This window comes from Leucopleurus acutus, assembly GCF_964270905.1.
Source record: "Leucopleurus acutus genome assembly, chromosome: 16".
Taxonomy (NCBI): domain Eukaryota; kingdom Metazoa; phylum Chordata; class Mammalia; order Artiodactyla; family Delphinidae; genus Leucopleurus; species Leucopleurus acutus.
Window position 1 is genome coordinate 28799400 of NC_139158.1, and position 20772 is coordinate 28820171.

The 20772-nt window shown below is 47.2% G+C and overlaps 1 protein-coding gene across 2 annotated transcripts in view; it reads right to left on the reverse strand.

The window, feature by feature from the left end:
* Window positions 1-20772, reverse strand: part of SNX29 (sorting nexin 29) — a 543934-nt gene that overhangs the window by 394214 nt on the left and 128948 nt on the right. For both annotated transcript variants that reach the window (XM_082858190.1, XM_082858191.1), the window contains 2 exons: window positions 20400-20463; window positions 18124-18252 (listed from right to left, as the gene is read on the reverse strand). In XM_082858190.1, coding sequence (XP_082714316.1) covers window positions 18124-18252; window positions 20400-20463 — 193 coding nt within the window. The remainder of the gene's footprint in view (window positions 1-18123; window positions 18253-20399; window positions 20464-20772) is intronic.

Here is a 20772-nt window from a genome sequence, read left to right on the forward strand (position 1 = left end):
CCTCATGCTCCCCATCCCAGCACATCTGTTTGTTAAATGACCACATCTCTTGTCTCTGCTGAGCAATTTCTATTTCAGATAAAGCAGCCGAAACAAATTACCCCCAATCTGCACAGATGAACCAAAAATCACAGTCTGACCCCCACTGGTGACCCAGGGACAACCTCCTTCTCGAAAGCTTGGGGCCAGCTGACCCTGTGACCGTGGTAATCACAAAGGGATGCAGGTTTGCACACACGATCTCAAGACGTGATTGATGGGCAATAATTAGCTCATTAGCGGTCGTTCCTGGGCACCGGATGCAGGTTTTTAAAGTTGCAATGCTGACTCACTCTTCAAAGGACTTGCCACTTAACGGCTTCAGATTAACAAAGATGTACAGGTTCAGGAATGAAGTAAATGTCTGCAGTAAACATACTGGTGCCAGCAAGGACCTGGCTTGGAGCTAGTCTGCTACCTCGAGAAGCTATGCTGGGCATGTGAAGTACTTCGTTTACATCCTGTTTATCCTCCCTTCACCCCCACGTAACAAAGTCGACTGGGAAAACAGACTCTAAGCCAAGAAAGGGACAACCAGCATCACACTAGCCAGTGCTGATGCCACCCTCTGTCTCACCCGCCACATCTTCTCTCTGGAATTGCTGGCCCTGCTTAGGTGTGACCAGCATCGTCTCTTGCTTGAATGGCTCAAAGCACCTGGAGCCCAGACTCTCCCCTCCAAGGCTGGCCTTCTTCCATCCACTTCTCTGTGGAGCCCAGGAGGGGGAACTGTCCACAGAACAGATCTGATGCATTACCCTCCTCCTTAAAGGCCTTCCTTAGTTCCCCACTGACCAAACGCTTCACTGGGACCTTTGGACTCTGTCCCCAGGTTGCCTTTCAAGACCCTTCCTTAGTCATTCCCCACATGTACCCCAGACTCCAGGATGCTGCGCTGCAGCTACCTGAAGCTTTCTCAGCATGTCCTCCTGCTTCCTGCCTCTCTCCCTTTGCACAAACAGTTCTCTCTTCCTGGAATGCCCTTCTGTGAGCTTCTGGAACACAGAGATCATGTCTTTGTCATCTGTGGATGACATCTAGAAAACACACTTGACTGACGACAGTGATAAAAGTCTTGGGATGACATATAACAACCTCCATTTATTAACTTTCCAGGCTTCAGACACCAGGCCACGTTTCTTTACCTGCATTATATCACTTAATCCTCTCTGTCACCCTTGAGGAAGTTTTATATTATCCCCATCTTATAGATTTTTTTAAATTGAGGCTCAGAGAGCTAAAGTAACTTGCCAAAGGTCACACAGCTCATACAGGGACTTGAGCCAAGGTCCTTCTGACTCAAAAGCTGTTTTGTTAATCACCACGGGGTCAATCTGATATACTGATGACCACAGAACAGAACTTAAGCTACCTCGTCACTCTACGTAACAACAGAAGTGGGGTTTTCTATGTTTAGTTTAGTTCTGTGAGAGCTTACAGTGTGCAAGGCACTGAACACAGACCGCTATGCACCTTCCAAAATACCTGTTCTTCCCTTCTTCTGTTTTATTTAGGGTGACAATGTATCCTATTAAAAAACAAAAACACATTTCTCAGCATCCCTAACAGAATAAGTACAGGCCACTGAAATGTAGGAGAAACTATACTGAATGACTTGCACGTAACCTCCTTAAAAGCAGTTGGCACACACTCTTTTTACCCTTCCCCTGCTTCACCCTTCCTGCTGCTGAGAATGTAGATGTAATGGCTAGTGCTCTAGCAGCCATCTTAGACCATAAAGGACCTTAGAAACTTAAGCCAGAAACACAGCAGAGCAACAACAGAGAAGTAATTGACAAATACTCATTTGTTCATCTGACAAATTTCTGAGCTCTATTATGTGCCAGGCATTGCACAGGCCCCCAAGATAGATCCATCTGTGAACAGATGGGACAAAGCTCCCTGCCCCCACAAGGCCTACAGCGTAAGAGAAAAATGCAGTAACACCTGACTGTAATAAGTAACATATCAGAAGATGATAAATGCTACAAAAAAAGAAAAAAGAAAAAAGAATGAAGGGAAGGGGGGAGATTGCACTATGAGATTTGACAGACCAATGACTAAATGAGGAGGAAAACAAGAATATTTCATAAGACACAGTTAACTCCACTCCTAGCGAAACCACCTTGAGAAACGAAACAGCCTCACAAGATGGATAAGAGCTGCAGGGACCATCTGCAGGTTTAGTTCAGCCCTAACAACTCCTTATTCCACATTACCAGAAACGAGAGAAATGAACTCAAAGGAAAACCTGTTCCACGCTAGCTGATCGTTTGTAAATTGCCTTTTCGGTGCGGCTCACATGGGGGTTTAGTAGTTCAGCAGGTGGTGTTCCAGGACCCCCGCCCTCCGCTCCAACCGTGCAGCTCAGCTCTCAGCAAGGTTACATTTGGAGCTCCCAAGAAAGACTGCATTTGAAGAAACAGTTCTGCTTAAAATAAAACATCTTTGTGATGGCTGTTTGGCGTGAGCCGCGTGATGGTAGGTGAGCATCTCACATGTCTGTGTCTGTGCCTTGTCTGCGTTTGGCACCCGGGACGAACTCAGTGAACTTTTGTTTGCTCGCGGAACAAATAAACTTTGCAAACTTCCAGAGCCACTAGACTTGACAGTTGTCTCTCTTTAAAGTGCATTACTGCTGCTGCCAAGAATATCTCCCCTCCACTGAGCTTCCTGCTGCTCCCCTCCCCGGCTCCAAAATAACAAGAAGTTGCTTAGCAGTGATGTCATTGCCACTGTCACCGCCTGCAGGGCATTCACATGCTGGCTATATTTAAGACCCAGACTTCATGTTCAGTGACATGGAAATTGCCACCTTGTGAATCGTACCGGAAAGGCAAGGTTTGAAAAATTATTTTCTACGGAGAACCAGCTTACCAACTCTGCCTCTTCCAAGGCAAAGAGGAAGAAGCCAGGCGTTAAACTGAGCAAAGGGCCCCAGCTCCCGGGATCAGTGAGGTCTAGCTGTTTAATTTCAACCATTTCTCTCAAGTAACACGAACACCGACGTCTGCTTGGTAGCATCATCTCTCCCCCCGTTGGTCTCCTTTCCTGGGCTCTTCTGTTATCCCTCAAAGCCATTCTATTATTTGTGTTTACTCGTCTAGACTTTTCTACCTACCTCTCATTAGAAAAGACAGCAAATAGGGGCTTCCCTGGGGGCGCGGTGGTTGAGAGTCCGCCTGCCAATGCATGGGACGCAGGTTCGTGCCCCGGTCCGGGAGGATCCCACGTGCCGCAGAGCGGCTGGGCCCGTGAGCCATGGCCGCCGAGCCTGCGCGTCCGGAGCCCGTGCTCCGCAACGGGAGAGGCCACAGCAGTGAGAGGCCCGCGTATTGGGGGAAAAAAAAAAAAAAGACAGCAAATGGAGCATTGATGAATGGCAAACACATTTCCCTCCCCAGCAGACAATTATCATAACCTTTTAATGAGAGTTCTATCACATTGATTGGTTTGGGTAATTTTTTATCTCCTCCTGCTTCTGTGCTTTGATGGGGAAAAGTGATGGGCTTAAGAAACATTGCAGACACAACCACCTCCCTTTTCCCTTAACAGCTGCCTGTTTTTTGCATCTTGATGAACCACCCAATTCCGTGTCTGGTGCACATTTTGTGGGGAACATCTGGCGCCGACTACTAACGGCTCTGACACTGAACCATTCCACGGTGGCACGTGCTTCAAAATGCAGATGTGCGTGCAAATATACCTTGCTGCTTACTCCCTAAAAATTTTAGTTCGTCAACAAAACCTGAGTCTGTGATTGGATTCGAGAAGCATTAGAGAAAATAAACAAGCACGTGGCTTTCTCCCTTGCGCGCGATTGCTTTAAGAGATGGTGCAGGGCTCCTGTTCCTCTGTTCCTGCCCATCATTTTCATTTGGAAAAAGTATCTAGGAAACTGACACAGGTCACAAACTTCTGAAAGGGTCACGAAGGAATGTATACGGCTCTCCAGCGTTCATGGTTCTAAGTTCAGACATGAATGCATTTGGCATTTCCATTCTCTGGCCTGTGAGGGATTCCCGCGGCTCTGCTCCCAAAAGAAAAATCAGCTGGGAAATCACTCATGCCAAGGATACCTGCACCTTCCACAGCCACAGAAGCAGAAGCCAAGTGGTGATGAATGATGATGGAACCAGCTAAAGCTCTAGTGGGTGGGTCCTCCTGCCTCACCCTGGAGCCAGAACCACATAACTTGTGCCATTAAAGCCTTAGTATCCTTTGCCCCATGACCTCAGTCCTGGAATACAGCCTGAGGAAAGAAACTGACAGAGGCAGAATAGCTACAGACAAGGGGATATCATCCGAGCCTTTATCTACAATCTCAGAAAACTAGAAGCAGCCTAAACGCTAACCCACGTGAAAACTGCGAAGTAAACTGTGGTGTGCTACACAGCCATTAAAAATGCCAAGGAAGCAGGCCCTCCATAGGCTGATGGGGGAGGGGGGATCAAGTCGCCTCTTCTTGGAAAGGATTTTGGCAATAGGAATCAAGAGTCTTTACAGGGCTTCCCTGGTGGCGCAGTGGTTGAGAATCTGCCTGCTAATGCAGAAGACACGGTTTCGAGCCCTGGTCTGGGAAGATCCCACGTGCCACAGAGCAACTGGGCCCGTGAGCCACGACTGCTGAGCCTGAGCATCTGGAGCCTGTGCTCCGCAACAAGAGAGGCCGCGAGAGTGAAGAGACCCATGCACCGCGATGAAGAGTGGCCCGCGCTTGCAGCAACTAGAGAAAGCCCTCGCACAGAAACGAAGACCCAACACAGCCAAAAATAAAAATATAAAAATAAATAAATAAATAAAAGATTACTATAAAAAAAAATAAGAGTCTTTACAGATACTCATACTTTCTAAAATGAGAATTCCACGTCTAGAAATCCAGCTCAAGATTTTTTTTTTTAAATAAAAGGAGTGGACAAAAAAATATGTTCATGAAAATACTAACTCTAAAAAGAGGGGAAGGGGGAAATGGTTGGAAAAGGAAATGGTGTGAGAAACAAGGACATAACCCAACATGTAATTCTACACGGCCGTCAACAGCAACATCCACGTAAGCGAACAGCATAGGGATATTCTACTTACATTTACTTATACTTTACTGGTTTTCAAAGCAGACCATCAACTTATGGATTCAGAATGATCTGAATTATGTGAAGTGAATGTACACATAAAATAAACTGGAATAAAACACATTAACAGTAACTGTGTCCAAGTGATTTTCTTCTTTAAACTTTTCTGTTTTTCCCAGACTTAAGGATTGTAATTTGTGCATTTCTTTTATATTCTAAGGGTAAAAATCTCTACTTAAACATAGTTTGAAGTCTACAGGGAAACACAATATTATAAACAAAATAAAAATTGCCTGTATAAACCCTCCTACACTGTTTGTGGGGATGTAAACTGGTGTAGCCACTATGGAAAACAGTATGGAGGTTCCTTAAAAAACTAAAAATAGAGATACCATATGATCCAGTAATCCCACTCCTGGGCATATATCTGAAGAAAACTCTAATTTGAAAAGATACATGCACCCCAATGTTCACTGCAGCACTATTTACAATAGCCAAGACATGGAAGCAACCTAAGTGTCCATCGACAGATGAATGGATAACGATGTGGTATATATACACAATAGAATATTACTTAGTCATAAGAAAAGAATGAAATAATGCCATTTGCAGCAACAGTGGATGGACCTAGAGATTATCATACTAAGTGAAGTGAGTCAGACAGAGAAAGACAAATATCATATGATATCACTTTTATGTGGAATCTGAAATATGACAGAGGGACTTCCCTGGCGGTCCAGTGGTTAAGACTCCACACTTCCACTGCAGGGGGCACAGATTCAATCCCTGGTCGGAGAACTAAGATCCCGCATGCTGCATGATGTGCCCAAAAATAAATTAATTAAATTAAATAAGGCATGAATGAACTTATTTATGAAACAGAAACAGACTCACAGACATAGAAAACAAACTTATGGTTACCAAAGGGGAAAGTGGGAGCGGGGTGGGGGATAAACTAGGAGCTTGGGATTAACAGATACACACCACTACATATAAAATAGATAAATAACAAGGTCCTACTATATTCAGTATCTTGTTATAAGGTATAATGGAAAAGAATCTGAAAAAGAATATACATATACGTGTTGTGTTTGTGTGTGTGTATATATATATATATATGCATACATAAAATTTATCACTTTGCTGTACACCAGAAACTAACACAACACTGTAAATCAACTATGCTTCTATAAAAAAAAAATTGCATGGACACACTAATGGTGGTATAACTATGTAAAAATTGTACTTAAATGAACTAAGAAATAACTGTCATGCTAGGGTCGTGAGATTTGGGACTCTTTTTTTTCATTTCAAGTTGTTATGTTGCTTTTACAACTTAAAAGTAACTTTTTTTTAAGTTATCTTTTCCAACATTTTTTAAATTAATTAATGTATTTATTTTTGGCTGCGTTGGGTCTCTGTTGCCATGCGCGGGCTTCTCATTGCAGTGGCTTCTCTTGTTTCCGACCACGGGCTCTAGGCACGCAGGCTTCAGTAGCTGTGGCTCGCGGGCTCTAGAGCGCAGGCTCAGTAGTTGTGGCGCACAGGCTTAGTTGCTCCACAGCAGGTGGGATCTTCCCGGACCAGGGATCAAACCCGTGTCCCCTGCATTGGCAGGCGGATTCTTAACCACTGCACCACCAGGGAAGTCCCAAAAGTAATTTTTCTAAGCACAGAAACAAGAGCTTTCTCAAGAAATCTCACACTGGCCAGTCATGACTGAATTCCATCCCAGAATCCCCCTTGTGGGCATCTTAACCAAAAAGCATTCAACCTGACGGTGGGCAAGCAAGGCAAGCTGCAGAATGATGGGCTCGTGTTAAAAGCCCACATGCAGATCCTCCAAAACCCACAAAAAGCAAGCCTGCATGTTGTTTATAGTTCAGTTAAAAATAAAATGAAAAGCAAACATGACAAATGTTAATAGTGCTAATTCTTATAGTGGACCATAGCATGCTTTGCCTTCTTCAAACAAGCCAACAAACAAAAACTAACTCCAAACTTGGTTCTGAGATTTTTAAAAAATCACAAGTGCCTTCACATCGTTCTAAGAGCCCAGGGGTTTCAAACCACTGAAATTCTCCTTTCAGATCATCACCAGCATCTGTGTGAGCCCTGGACACTCATAGCGGCATGTGGCCTCGGGCAGCATCAGCACCACCCGGGAGCTTGTTACAAATACTCGCTCTCAGGCCCCGCCCAGGCCTGCGGAATAGGAGTCCGAGGTCCACCATGACCCACAGGTGCCTGGTGGACACGTTACGGTTTGAGATGCGCTGCTCTGAGCCACGGGCTGTCAACTTCGGCTGCACCTGAGCAGTCTGGGTCTTGCCTCCAGAGATTCTGATGTAATTGGTCTGGCTTGGTCGTAGCAGTGGCTTGGTCGTAGCAGTTTTAAAAGCTCCCCTGGGACTTCCCTGGTGGCACACTGATTAAGAATCTGCCTGCCAATGCAGGGGACACGCTTCGAGCCCTGGTCTGGGAGGATCTCACATGCCGCGGAGCAACTAAGCCCGTGCGCCACAACTACTGAGCCTGCACTCTAGAGCCCGCGAGCCACAACTACTCAGCCCACGTGCCACAACTACTGAATCCCACGTGCCTAGAGCTCGTGCTCCGCAACGAGAAGCCACTGCAATGAGAAGCCCGCGCACCACAACAAAGAGGAGCCCCCACTCGCCACAACTAGAGAAAGCCCGTGCGCAGCAACAAAGACCCAACACAGCCAAAAATAAATAATAAACAATTTTTTTAAAAAAGCTCCCCTGGAGACTGCAATGTCTCTACAGCCAAGATTAAATAAGGCATTTAGCTCCTTAGCCCAGAGAATTCTTTATTAGATAGTTCATCCGAGCAACGGCGGGCTAGATTAACTCCCGAAAGTGGCTCTTTGCAGCCTTGAATGGAGGGATAATTTACTTGCGCAAAACCGGTAATAACAGTCACAGCTGCCTTTTACTAAGTACTTATGAAGGGTGCTCGCTGTGCGGAGCTCTTCTCGTGCGTTATCTTTTGTGTATTGATAGTACCTGGAAGGGAGAGACTACTATGTCGCAGTTTTCTAGATGAGAAGCATCAGGGGTGAAATGACCAGCTGAGATCACACATCTGGAAGTGGAAGGAGCGCTCGCAGGGCCCTCAGAGCGAGCGCCTCCCTTTTTTTGCACCCTAGGGGCCTCACCCACCTTACTCTAGTCCCGGCCTTCAGAAGCTGGACTCAAGTCCAGGCTTGCCCCGTACTTCCTTCCAAGAATGGCCACCTCAACTGGAGCACAGGGAATTACTGGCCAAAAGGTTAAAGTCTGTGTTTATATAGTCCTCCCCTGATTTTCAGCACCTAGAGGTTAGTCAGCTGTCTCTGGTTTCTCTGACTGATCCAGCTTCACACAGAATAGGTGTTTGATGAGTGAATCAACCAATGAACAAATGAGTATTAACTAACCAACCATTTTTCCCTGGATCCCGGCAGCATTAAACCTCAGGAAACCAGCTCCTCCTCCTGTGCCATGGTGTCTCCTGCCCTGACAGGCGCATCTTGTCCTCACCCCTGTCCCCACACGCCAGTCCCGCCCCCACGCACTCCGCTCTCCTTGGCTGCTCTGGTGTGAGTCACCAAGGACCTGTCAGCTGCTGACAAGGACGTGCGGGAGAATGACGAAGAGCACAACTCACTCAGCTAGTGAGACTCAGCGGAGCGCGAGCGCCAGCAACCTTGGGGAAGGCCGCTTCGTACCCAAGGAAAAGTGAAGGACAGGGGGGGCAGGTGGGCCAGGACACCAGGAGCTCAACGGATAATTCCATGTGGTCAGGGTTCGGTCCCCGGACAAGGATTCTAAAAGAGGGGCCACGTGAACATGGACCACAAGGCTCTTGAACACACAATTCTGAAGGTACGTCTACAAACTTGAAGAGGAGAACACTGCAGCAAGGGCTAAAGCGGTGATTCTCACTGGGAGTGGACACAGTTGTAAAGCTCCCCGGGTGACGGTAAAGCATAGCGAAGCCTAAGCAAGGCCAGAGTGTCGAGATGCTTTCGGTCACCACAATGATAATGTGCTACCGGCACCGGGAGAACTAAGGCTACGAACTGTCCTGAAAGACAAGACAGTTGCACACAACCAAGAGCAAACTACATCCTGCCATGCTTTCAAGGGTCCCGATGGCCCATTATGTGGGTGAAAAGCTTGTTTGTAATCTCAGCCTGTCCTTGAATTCATTAACTATATACACTGAATAAACCAGTTTTTACCCTGGGGTCCACCCATGCTCTGCTCTTTCATTTTCTGTACTTCTTCTAAAGAGTGACTTCTGATCTTACCGCCTTTAAATCCAAATTTATGCATCTTAAGTAGGTATGAGCACTTAACTGCATCATGATTTTCTAGCAAAGCTCATGCCCAGCTAATATATATTGTAATCTACTTTGTATTAATATTGTAAATTACTTTCCTATTATTTCTCCTTCATATTAGAGTTAGGGTGTTATACTGATTTTTTAAATTATTTGTGCAGGTAGGGTATGTTAGCTATGAGCTTCATTTCAGGATAGTAAAGGGGTTGGTTTTTTTAAGGGACACTGGGCTAAAATTGAGAACTATATGTCTAACCATGCCACAGTGGCTGGACTAGGTGCTTGCTAACGAGGCCAAATTACATCAGACGTAAACATCCCACCAAGGAAAGACACGCAGAGACGCTGGGATGACCTGAAGCCCAGATTTCACCATCACTCACGGGAGGGCTGGCTCAAGAACGACAACCTCTACTGCAGGAAACCTACAGTCTGCAAATGTGACGAGGAGCTGCGCCCACCGCAGGGGTCGCCCACGCTCTGCCTCCCCACCACCCACCCCCACCTGATGGGACACGCTCCCCGACTGTCCTCTTGAGGAAACGCCTCTGTCGCTTGTTCTTGCTCCGCGTGGCTAGGTGAGGAAAAGCGAGCCGCCTCCTGGCTCCAGTGCGCACGTGACCCAGGCCCGGCAGCAAAAGTAACACATCCCGCTGGGGAACTGAGAGTGAATCCCGGGACTTTCTCCCCAGCTTTCGGGAAGACATGCTCTCCTTCCACTGGGTGCCAAGCTGACGGGATTTATGCCTAGTGCTGCCGGGGGGCCCTCTTGTCACCACGAGAGAAGAGCAGGCCTGAGAATGAAGCTGTGAGCGAAGGAAAGAAAGGGGAGACACGGAAGGAAGCAGGTCCCGCAGGCACCCCCCCCCCCAAGCCCCTGGGTCCAGCTGGGCGGAGAGCTAGCTCTTCTCCGAAATTTTCAGTTATACAAGCCAATCAACAGCACCAGTTTTCAGCAGGTTTCCATCACTTCATACTGAGAGATCTCACACTACCTACCTATCTTAATCGATAAGATTTAAGTAGACGGCTGAGGGGTTTCCAGAAAGCCACAAGTCACCAAGCTTGACCAGAACATCACCGTGGGGCAAATGACAACCATCGACAGATCTGAAGCTGAGCTCAGTGTGACAGTTCTGTGCTGAGGGAAGGCACTAACAGGAGGAGAGCTGTCAGGTGACCAAAGAGCTGACGTTCCTCAGTGAGACTCGGACCAAGTGGCGCTGTCACTGGTCCCATGGTCCCTGCCCTCCCTCATTTAACCACTATTACAGAGCACCTACTGTGTGCCAGGTGTGATGCCAGAGACAAGGAAGACAAACAAGGTAAAGCACAGAGGCATATGGTCCTTGACCTCGTGGAGCTTACAGCCTAAAAGCAAACACAATACAGAGACACAACTGACACTAATACAACTATAGCGGGACACTGGTTCCCATGGAAGGACAGCCACAGAGGGATGTGACCTAGCCAGTGGTGGGGCAGGAGATGGTGGACAAAGCCTTCTGTGTCGGTGAGTGTTCCTGATGAAGCAAGAAACAGAAAACCTGAATCAAAATGGCTTAACTAGCAAAGGGGATTTACTGGCCAACACAAGGGGAAAATGTGGCTTCCAGGGGAGGTTGATCTAACAGCCCTTCGATACTATAAGGAAGAACCAGTTCTCTCGCCCCTCCTCTCCATTCCAAGCTGTAGCATAAGCTTCACCCTCAGGCTGTCTCCCTCGTGGTGGTAAAATGGCTACAACAGTTCCAGCCTCTACACCCTCACAGCACATGTTCTAAAGGGAGCCACTCCAGCCATCCAACGACCAAGGGACCACCTTCTTCCAAAGCCCTAGCAAACCTCAACCACATCTCCAGAATTAGATCACGTGCCCATTTCCTGAACCAAGTCCAATCACCACACCTAGCTGGGTCAAGCCATGGTTACCTGAACCAATCATTTCAGAAAGGAGATGGAATTATCTTGACCAGATTAGACAAATCAGGGCTGACCCTTGGTGTTTGGGAGAGTTCAACCCCTACCACCAACCAAGAGGAAAAAAATTGAAAAACCAAGCCATGGTTATTCTCCAGTGTGGGAAAAATGTAGGGGAGGGCTTTTCAGGAAACAATACAATGTCCACTATAGCAACTCTTCTTCTCGTGAAAGAACCCCACTCTCAGTCGCCTTCCCAACTCTCAGTTCTCAACCATGGGCTTTTAGAATCAGACAACAAACCAAGTGCTAATTTTCTGAAATATATATAGACAAAAATTGGACCTTATTTCTGATCTCTACTCACCCTGGCTACAGTTTTGCTTTGTTTTACGTAATGGTTTGAAACAGTCCTCCAGAGCATGTTTCTTTCATGAGACAGAACTGAACAACGGGACATCATAAAAGAATGACAGATTCTTCCTTTTTCAGTCTCATGTATGACTCTGCCCTCTTGGCTTTGGGACTTTATCCCAGCAGTTGCCACTGCTCCACCAGCACTAGTGTAGGGATGGCAAATTCTTGTCCATGACAGACATCACCAATTCAGCACTCCCTCCTGTTGAGCCCAGATGAGACCCCAGAATCCTTCTCAACCCAAAACCCCAGTCAGCCACTCCCAGAGTTGGCAACAGGATGAAACCTACTATTGGCTTTCCCTGTCATAGAATGTATTCCAACTGGGAGTTGGCGATGAAAAGAACCAACTCTTCGTTCCAAATGCCATCCCTAATCCACGACAGGCTCAGAATTCAAGCCAGTATCCTCCATGTTTGACTTTCTCAACTTTGACCATTTGCCTCTTTTGATTAAAAACATAATCAATGTCTTTAGATGGACACAAGATGTTTATTGTTCTTTTTCACAAAAAGCAGTCTTCATCTTTCTCCAATAATTAAAAAAAAAAAAAAAGACAAGAGACTGAGCCTTAGGGCAGAAACAGAGATTTAAAACCTTCATAGAAAGCCAATAAAGGCCTCCCAGGGGGCTGGACGGAGTGGTATGAGCAGGGCTCCCAAGGTCCTTGGTCCAGTCTCACTTACAGATCGTGCAGACCAGTTCTGTCTCACATGCAGAACGCTGTCACATCAGATCACTGCTCGGCAGCCCAACAGGGACAAATAAACAAAGGGACACATGCTGGGCCGGCAGGGCTGGAAAAATAACACCAGGAGGGCCTGAAGGTAAATGAAGGCCAGCAGTCAAAGCTCCAAGATGCTCGTTGCAGGGGAAAATGGGTCAAGGGAAGGACCCACGAGGTTCTGGCCAAGCCTCAGCACCCCTCGCCATGCCTGGCCAAGGCAGCAGCTAGGAAGAAGAAATCAGGGAACGCCCACTGAGCACTTGTGACAATTTTCGAGCTGCGCTGAGTGCTTTAGGAGCATGAGCTCGTGTCATCTTTCCCACGATCCTATGAGGAAGCATAACAGACAGGATTCATCTGCCCCCCACCTGCCCTGGGGACCTGGCAAGGCCGTCAGTCATGGCCTCTGCTCATTCCTGGCCACGACACGCCCAAGGAAGAGTCTTCCTGAAATGTTACATATGGACATTGGAGAAAGAGTCTCTTCTCTCTGGATCCTGCAGGGGGCTTGGTGTCACACAGGTCATCTTTGCTGCTGAGTGCAGAGGCACTAAGACCGACATTAACACGGAGCCAAGAGCAGGGGGGGAAGAGCACTGACCTCAGGGGAGCACCCAGGTCCAGGGACCGTTCCAGCAACACAAAATTCCCCTGCGGACTCGAGCTAATTTGGTTTGGGTTTCTGCCATCAAAAGCATGAATATTAGTTAAGATTATTATGCCCCGGTTGTAACCGGAGATTTGAGAAATTAGTGAGTGGCAGAGCCAGGAGTCTGTGCTGCTTCCCCTGCTGAGGATGAGACATGGCCCTTCCACACCAGCAGTGACCAAGACACATGCACAGCATCTTGCTTAACGTCTCTGCACACGAGGTGTGGACAGGGCCCCACACCCACTACCCTCTCAAACTTTTAAAGAGGAAGAACCAGAGTCTCAGAAGGGGGAGGGAATGACCCCAGTCACACATCTAGTAGAACGCCTCAGGAGGAGAAAAGCCGTGACAAAAGGGCGCTCGGAAGGCTGGTTCCGACATGAGACACAGGCAGGAGAGGCCCTGAGCAGTGCTCTGTGGAATGATCCAGCGGGTTCTCCTCAAGACACCTCCCTCACCTCCTCGGTAATCACAACAAGGAGGTTGCATCACGGCCCTGGCAAGTTGGTAACTGAGGGAGTGATTTTACTCATGCACAGAGAGAACAACTCGCTCTGATCCCCTAATAACCACACAAGGCAGCCTGGTTAGTCGGGACTCAGGACTGCGACAGAGAGACCAGTCACAACCTGGCTCAAGTAACAAAAGGAATTTATCGGCTCACATAACTGACAAGTCCAGAGGAAAAGCAGATTCAGGGAGGACGGGATCCAGGAGCTCAAACAGTATCATTAGAACCTGTTGGTTCCTCCCTCCCTCCACCAGTGTGTTGTCACCATGTGGGGTCAGGATCTTCCCACATGGCAGCAAGGACAGCTGCCAGCAACCCCTGGTTTCCATCATATCCTCCCAAGAATGCTAGAATTGGCTCTTACCAGATCAGCTTGGCCACACGCCATCCTGTGACCCAATCATCGTGGCCAAGGGATGGAACAAGCTGACTGACCAGGCCGGCATCATCCGTCCTGCTCTGGAGCGCAGGTGGGGCAGTGGTGGGGTCATTCCTGCCAAACCACAGGGACAGAATGGGGAGAAGGATAAGCCAGCCAAGGAAGACCGGGGTAGTGTTTGTCCCAGGGTGGGTGTGATAGGCAGCCTCCAAGGTGGCCCCCAATGACCCCTGCTTCTTGGTATTCCATCCATGTGCAGACCCCTCCCACATTGAACCAGGCTGAGCTGTGTGACAACAGAATATAGCAGATGTGATCATGTGTCATTTCTGAGATTGGATACAAAAGCCACTGTGGTGGCTTCCATGTTGGGTGTGTTCCCTTGCTCTTGGGTTACTCACTCTGGAAAGCCAGCCGCTAGGCTGTGAGCAGCCCTGTAGAGCAGCCCACATGGCAGGAAGCTGAGGCCTCCCGCCAACAGCCATGTGAGGGAGCTGGAAAGTGGACCCTCCAGCCCCAGTCAAGCCTTCAGATGACCGCAGCTCTGGCCAACAGCTTGACCGCAACCTTATGAGAAACTCTGCACCATTCACACATTCTTCACTCACAGAAACCGTAGAGGATCCTCAACGTTCACTGTTTTAAGCTGTCAAGTTTGGAGATAATTTGTTACACAGCCAGGGGTAAATAATACAAAGAGCAGAAGCAGAAAATGTCCCTGCAATAAGCCCACAACCCTGTCCACTTGCTTCCCTCAAAGGTACTTCTGCTCAGGTAAATGTGTGTTTTCTTTCTGCTAACACCTGTCTCATAGCTTGAGCTTTCTTTTTTTTTTTTTTTTTTTTGAAGTATATATAGTTGACTTACAATGTTGTGTTAGTTTCTGCTAAACAGCCAAGTGATTCAGTTATACATATATACATATTCTTTTCCATTTCATAGCCTGTTTATCACAGGATATTGAATATAGTTCCCTGTGCTTATACCACAGGACCTTGCTGTTTAGTTTGAGTATTCTTAATTCCACAGGAAATAAGGCAATCAATTATTCAAGGAATGAGACTTACCGACCCTGAACAGCAACTAATTACAATGCCTCCGCCCAGCAAGGAGCAGCTGCTTGGCGCCACAAAGGCACTGGGCTGGTTATATGACCTTGCTCTTTGTTGAGCCATGATAGCACAAAAGGAAAGCCATTAATTTTGAGCAAAATGAACGTGTACTAAAACGCTAGGTTTGCTCAGGGATGTTCCCATTTTTACAATTCTACACTCAGAGCCAGTAAGCCCCACATACACCCAAACACGCTTCTTAGCATTAGCATACTCACGGCAGAAATAATTTCACTTTCTTGAGTCGGAAATAGCCTAATTCTTAATTCTTTCTGCACCACTGACGTTAAAATACAGCTATTGATTAGGCAAGGTTTCTTAGTAATATAATTATTATACTAGAGAAAAATGATAATGATAGTTAACATTTTTGAGCATTTATGAAGCACATTCATGGAGCCGACATATGGTCTGTCCTTTTATCATTTAACCACTCTACGAGGTGGAGACTTCTCTTATCCTCATTTCATAGCCAAGGAAACAGAGACAGAGAAGTTAAGTAACCTGCTCGAGGTCCCACAGCTACTAAGCAGCAGAGCCATGATAGGACCCGCAGGATCCAACGCCAGAATCCGTGCCACCAACCACCCGCATTATGAAACCTGCCACTTGGACACACGGGGACCTAGAACAGAGCAGCCCTGGTGCACGCATGCGGGCCTCGCCTCCAGCCTGTGACCCTGCACATCCTGCCTGTGTCCCTTCGGTGACAGCACCCCCCAGCCCCCAAGCCACAACTGACCAAGCGGGTCCACCACCTGACAACACTGACAGCTGCTCCTCCTGCAGCCGGAAGCCCGGAGAAAGTTCTGACAGTTGGCAGAGGTCAAGTCTGTCTGCAACACGTCAGCAGTTGAGTTTTTCAAAACTTACACATCCCACTGCTCCGTGTGCTTTCTTCCTGTTTTCTCCTTCTGAAGTGTCTGCCTGCTTTATACATGTTCCTTCTACCTGCAAACTGCAAACTTCCAGGCACCTTAAAAGCTCAGCTACCCACTGCTTAAATGGGGAGGCTTCAGATTACAAACCTGCTCAGTTAAGAAGTTATTTTTTTCTATTCCATTCATGGGCTAAATAAAATTTACCCAAAAATTATCATATACTCAAAATACATTTACTGTAAAACACACTCCAATAGCACATCGCTGCCCAGCGCCTTATGTACTTTCACACACACTCCTCCTCATTGGGCCCGCGCAGGGGGATAAGATCATCCTCTCCGTTTCATAAACGAGGAAGCGCATGCTTGTGGCAGTGAAGCAGTTCACCCAAAACGCACAATTTGCAAGCAATGGAGCAGGGACTCAAGGCTGAGCTGGCTCCTAACACAATAAAAATGACAGGCGACAGAAGTCTGTCTTTCTTCGATGATTCAGAACCCAAGACTCCACAGACTTCAGTCTTTATGACAACATAAAACGCAATTACAACACAGAACCCTAGCACGGCCAGGTAAGATGCGGGTCCGGTTGAGAAAATGCCAAGTTAGGCACCTGGGACTGTATTTATCATAGTCATTTAATGGTCTGTGATGCTCTTGAGATGTCATTTTCAAATGTGAACAAAGGAGAGAAGTTCAAATTAAAATTAAATATGGGATCACGGTGCCAACTTTCAGTTACATGTATACAGCAATTACATTAGTGCCACTCACATCTGCTGACAGCACGAGGATGGTAAACGCTGCTTCTGTCGCTTTACTTAACCCTGGGCTCCCCTGCACATCCACAAGTCAGGTTTATCTCCTGGTCTAATTTTAAAGTAGTTTTAAAGAATGACCTGATAAACTGCTTATTTTACCTAAAATGGGGAAAAAAACTGGAACTCAAGTGTCCAGCAATCAGAAATGCTGACTTTAATATGGTGCATTAACTCAATGAAATGCCACATCCAGGCATATAGAAATGGTGACCATGAAGCTTCAGTGGTGGAGGGAGGTGGCCTGAGAAGTGACAGGCTGCAGATTTTAAGTACAGTACATAAAAATACGTTTGCATGTGAACAAATTCAGTAACAATGCATGTTATTATGGGAGTTGGAGCTTGGCGGGGGGCGGTTGCTTTACAGTTCTCATTATTAATAAGATATAAACAAAGTCACAGAAAAGGAAATATAATAAGATGGCTCAGATAAAAAGAGGTTCAACCGTACTCTGAATTAGGGGAATGCAAGTGAAAAATATTCTGCCAGCGCTGCTTTCACCTGTGATTTTATCAAAGACCCCAAAGTCGGATCCGCCCCGGGGCGCAGGGCTGTGCTGGGTGAGGCCCAGCCTCCCTGGAGGGCAGCTTGACGACCTCTATCCAACTCAGAAAGGCACTGCGCTTTGACCCAGCAATTCTACTTCCAGGAATTTCTCTGGCAAGCAGAGTCATATTGGGACAAAATAACAAATGCGAAGGTTATTATTATTAGAAGAGGCGAACGGCTAGAAACAACCGGGGTGCCTGGCTGTTGGCGTGCCAGCCAAATGAATCCTGGTGCAGGCGGGCAATGAGGTATCGGGGGCTGTTAGAAAGATGGCAGCTCCGTGTACCCAGCGCAGAACAATCTCTAAGCTGTGGAGGGAGTGGGGTGTAGGATACGTGACCACTTGTACCAAGGCAGAAAGGAAGGAGGGGAGGGAAGTGAAAGGAAGAAAAAGTTTGTGCGTCCGAATGTACGCATCTGCTCACGGAATGCACAGAGCATCTCTGGGACGGCAACACTGCCCACCTCCAGGGGCGGACCAGGTGGCTGGGAGTGGCGGAGTTTAACCATTTGTACCTTTTGGATATTGAACCACGTGCATACATACTATTCAATATTTAATGTAGTAAGTTAAATTTCAGATGCATAAATTTTATTTCCATTGGTCACTTTTTTTTTTCAGTTAAAAAGTGTTGATGAAAGGTGTGCTTGGGGTTTGAACAAAGCCTCCCCCCCAGTCCCTCTGCCCTCCCCTACCTTGCCAACGCCTGGATCTTTGTGACGTGCCGCTCCTCCTGTTCGGCCACCTTCCGTTTCAAGGTGTCGACCTCTTGGCGGAGCACGGCTGAGTGCTCCATCTCACCGTCAAGCAGGTTCCGCAGTGACCTGGGAAGAGGAGGCCCACCTGCTGTCAACCCAGAGTCCATGGAGTCAAATCTTAGTTCATTCATCTTCCACAAGGCTCGGCATAAACTGCAGTTCAAGTCCATCTCATATAAACTGATTTGAGGAGATACCAAACTCTGCTCAAGAGCCTCTGAAGCAAAATTAGGATGAGTCCCCGGGAACCATCTGTGGCCTGGCTCTGTGGCCCTGAGAGCCTGTGGGCAGCTTAAATCAAGGGAAAACAATGAGCTGAGCCAATCCCAGGCAAGCCCCCTTCAAGACATCCCACGCAGAGGTGCAGCACATTCAACCGAGACATCCTGTCACAGCCGCACGGCGCAGGAGTTTCAACAAAGGAAAGGATGCCAGGACAGGCCAAAAGAACCACCTAAACCACAAAAGCAGAAGACAGGCTCCGGTTATCTGACAGACAACGGGAGTCTCATTTCTCCTGCCACAAAGCGCACCTTACCCCTGCTCCATCGCCACCTCCAGGTTAAACAAGCATATAGAGTATCTCATGGAGCTATACAATCTGACATTGCATAGAATGTGTTTTATATTATATTTGGAGTGTGTTAACCTCCAGAACACATTCACTTGCGTATCTGTCATCCTTGGTCTTAAACAGCAGAGAAGACAGAAGCTCTTCCAGAAATAATCACAAGTTACCACCTAGAAATGAGCCAAGCAGGTTCTTCTGACCATCTACGTCGCTGGACCTCAAATGGCTATTTCTATAGAACATTTACTAACTCTGGTGCAGCTACATCCTAAATCTAGAGGACACTTGCCACGTGACATCAGCACATAAGCAAAAGTGTCTGAACCTGCCCACCCTCACTGCTCACTGAACCCCACCCCCACCCCAAGACGTGTGTTCCTGGAAAGTTTTGAGAAAATTCCCCTCTTGGTGCCTGGAAACCCCCCAACACAAACACAGTGTGATTTTTTTCTCTCGCTGGGAAGGAGAAGAAATTACCAGACAGTGATGACTGTTCTTTACAAGGTAAGACAAAACCTATGGCTTTTTCCAAGATAATGGCCCCAGCTGGATCAAGGAAAAAGCATCCTACATTGTCTACAGCCTGCCACTGGAATTTATTTTCGCTGCAAAATAGCACTGTCTGGAGATTCCTTTTTTAAAAAACTCTTTTGTTTTCCAAATCACGCTTATTTGCTTTCACATGTTTCCATAAAGGATGAGGGAGAAGCTTGTCAAGCAGGGCCCAAATCGAGGCTTCCAAAGGAGAATCACGACTGCACGTCACTAGGGACACGATTCCTGCTCTGAGCACAAGAATAAGAGGGTGACACGAGCGTACACACACACACTCACACACACCCGTCCCCTGGCCCGCAGGGAGGCAGCCCGTCATGCTCGCAGAGCCTCTGCAGGTAACTGCATGCAAACCCCTCTACTGAGCACCCTGTAGCCAAGACGAGGTTCTGGCAGTGGAGCAGCTCACGTCTGGGCAGCCGAGCAGGAGCAGCATGGCTAATACCTGGCTGGTATCTAGCCCTGGTTTCAACAGGGAATCAAAATGAATAAGACCCTTTGGCCTCTCGGTGCCTGCAACTAGGGGCTTCTGGGAAGTCAAAAGACTCCAAATGCCATTTTGCCCTATGTGTCCCTGACTGGAGAAAATTTTAAGTATTCTAGTGCTTGGAACATGACGGGTAGACCCTGAATTGAAGGTTACCCACTACTTAAGGAGGGTCGCACGGTGACAGCTATGGGGATGGAGCTTCTTTCTGAGGTAGTGAAAATGTTCTAAAATTCTGGTGATGGTCGCACATATCTGTGAATATACTAAAACCCATTGAGTTGAGTACTTTAAATAGGTGAATGATAGGTGAATTCTATCTCAAAGGCTGTTTTTTTAAAAAAGAATTAAAAAATAAAAAAGACGGCTTTACAAATTCTCAGTTTGTTCTAAGATAGTGTAAGGATCATATGGTTTTCATTCCTTGCTAACACTCAAGCCACAATATATATGCTAAAGTGGTACATCTGACCAAAAAATAAGAAATCACTGGTCACAACTCTGCCAATAAAGCAAAACTTCCTTCACGGTGATAGTCTCTCTGCCCCAGATGTAGAATGTCCACGGTAGACTGCCCCTCAAGCACGGAGCTCTCGATACCTGTTCTCTTCTTCCAGCTCATCCTTCCTGGTCATCATGGCCACGATGGCCTGTCGCAGTTCACCTAAGGAAGAAAGCCAAGTCCAAATTAACCGGCAGATCCCTCCTGCTACACCGCCCCACACCGGTCTGGATTATGTGCTATTTAGGGCCACTTGTCTAGACAAGTTCCCTTTTCCCTTTCAAAAATAATTCCTATACAGTCTAAGAGATCCAGTGGGCTCAGTCAATCACTCTCATTAGCCACGCAAAACCCAAAGGCAGAGCAGGATGAGAATAACTGTGGAGGCGTTTCCTTAGTGAATATAATCAGCCGCTGCAGAAGAAACAGGCTGGTAATTTCTAAGCGCTTTTCCAAGTCTCTGCTACCGGA